Raw genomic sequence first — 1,900 nt, forward strand, 5'->3', positions numbered from 1 at the left:
GGAGGGAGATATCACGTGACTATTATTGGCAGATATTACATACTGAGGGAAGAGTGGGTGTAACTAAAGTGAGCTCCGCCCAGAAATCTATTCAAAGGTACTAAAGATTAAAACTTTAAATCGACTCTTTTTTCCAGTTTAAATTCAAAAGTTAAAGTGACTCCTCATCATTTAGTTTTGAACAGCACCAATGCACTTAACATCATTAAAGAGTATCCTAATACTATCCTTATAATATCCTAATAATATCCTGATAATATCCTATTAATACCGAGTGCATTTTTGTCTCCTTAACTTTATCAGTTATGATGTAATTTTAGATGCAAGTGATAACGTTGCTACAAGGTAAAGATAAAAGAGAGAAGAGAAAATTAAAAAATAATTAATTAATACATTTTAGATATTTATTGAATGACTCTTGTGTTCTATTAAAGAAGCCACTAGTCTCTGGAAGTGCATTAAGATTTGAAGGTCAGGTAATACACAGTAAATCCTCGTTCATGATAGCGGAACTCATTCACCGCAGCTCACAGTTTATAACTATAAAGGAGGACCGTGTTACCGTTGTCTGTTCCCTTGTCCTCCTCCGCCTCACTGTGTCACCAACTGCTCTGAAGGAGGCGTGGTCGGTGTAGGTAAGAAAGGGAAAAGGGAGACAGGAAGAGAAATAGCGGTGTGGGTGAAAAATGTTTTTATTAAATATTGTTTTATGTTTGTTAGTTCCTGGTGTAATTGGGTCACTACAAGCATTGGAAGCAATGAAGATTATAACTGACATTGGAGGTATGTGTTCTCTTTATTTGAGTCTTTATTAAATTCCCTTCTATTTTTTAGATCCTATGATTTCAAAATTATTATTATTTGATGGGTTTTCCGGCACATTTAGGCACATCAAGCTAAGAGAGCGTAACCCGGAGTGTTCAATATGTGGGGATGACCCTACAATCAAGGAACTAATTGATTATGAGCAGTTCTGTGGCTCTAAACCTAATGACAAAGTACATGTATGTAATGCATGTATTGTTTAGTGGTGTTATCGCAGGAGAGACAAAAAGAACTACTTACTGAGAATCAGAGGATATCTTGTGCAGTGAGTCATGATCTCTTTCATTCTTTTCTTTCTTTATTGCTGTGTGCATTTACTCATGGTATTTCATCAAAAATGGCCGGGCTAAAGTTGCTCAAAAATTGGACCAAAGTCCCTGCACTATAGTACAGGGTACCAGGCCAAATTTTGCCAAAATTGAAAAGAAAAGAATTGTCCATTTTTATAGTTTTATCTGATGCATATACATGTTCTTATGTTGTGTAGAAAGTTTGAACTGACTCCAATCAAAATTGGATTTTTAATGAATTTTTAAAGTTGCTCCAAAATCAGGCCAAAGTCCCTGTACTATAGTACAGGGTACTCAGCCAAATTTTGCCAAAATTGAAAACAAAAGACTTCTCCATTTTAATAATTTTATCTGATGCATCATCAAGCTTAGATTTTTATAAACTTTTAAAGTTGCTAAAAAGACTGAGCCAAATCAAAAATAACTAGGAGACAATCCTCCAGTAAAAGTCCACCTGCACTCTCCTAGGATTACAAGGCTTTGCTTGATGAGGGTGTTCCTCATTTGCTACTTGACGTGAGGGAACCAGTAGAGTATGACATATGTCACCTCCCACATTCACATAGTATGTGAAATAAACCACAGATTACTATTATTTACTATTTCATGATCTAGATATTCCCTTGTCACAGCTGCAAAAATCAAAAGACATTTTGTCACTATTAAATACCCCATTGCCTAATGACAATAAAAGAGGTACTGGTTGCATTTTTGTTTGTTAAGTTGATTAAGTCTCACATGTGTTGCGAAAAAATTCTTTAAAACATGTTAGATCTATTTTTGCT

At 35.1% G+C, this 1,900-nt stretch overlaps 1 protein-coding gene across 1 annotated transcript; it reads left to right on the plus strand.

Annotated features, from left to right (window-relative positions):
* The first annotated feature begins 24 nt into the window (after nt 1–24).
* Nucleotides 25–1,892, plus strand: LOC105315309 (adenylyltransferase and sulfurtransferase MOCS3-like). Its single transcript, XM_020005735.1, has 10 exons — nt 25–97; nt 138–212; nt 304–345; nt 401–476; nt 527–635; nt 721–783; nt 835–998; nt 1,043–1,090; nt 1,584–1,680; nt 1,731–1,892. Exons 6-10 carry the CDS (start codon nt 759–761, stop codon nt 1,835–1,837), a joined length of 441 nt encoding a protein of 146 aa, XP_019861294.1. The 5' UTR covers nt 25–97; nt 138–212; nt 304–345; nt 401–476; nt 527–635; nt 721–758; the 3' UTR covers nt 1,838–1,892.
* Nucleotides 1,893–1,900: the final 8 nt, after the last annotated feature.

Source organism: Amphimedon queenslandica, unplaced genomic scaffold, assembly GCF_000090795.2.
Source record: "Amphimedon queenslandica unplaced genomic scaffold, v1.1 AMPQUscaffold_11013, whole genome shotgun sequence".
NCBI classification, from domain to species: domain Eukaryota; kingdom Metazoa; phylum Porifera; class Demospongiae; order Haplosclerida; family Niphatidae; genus Amphimedon; species Amphimedon queenslandica.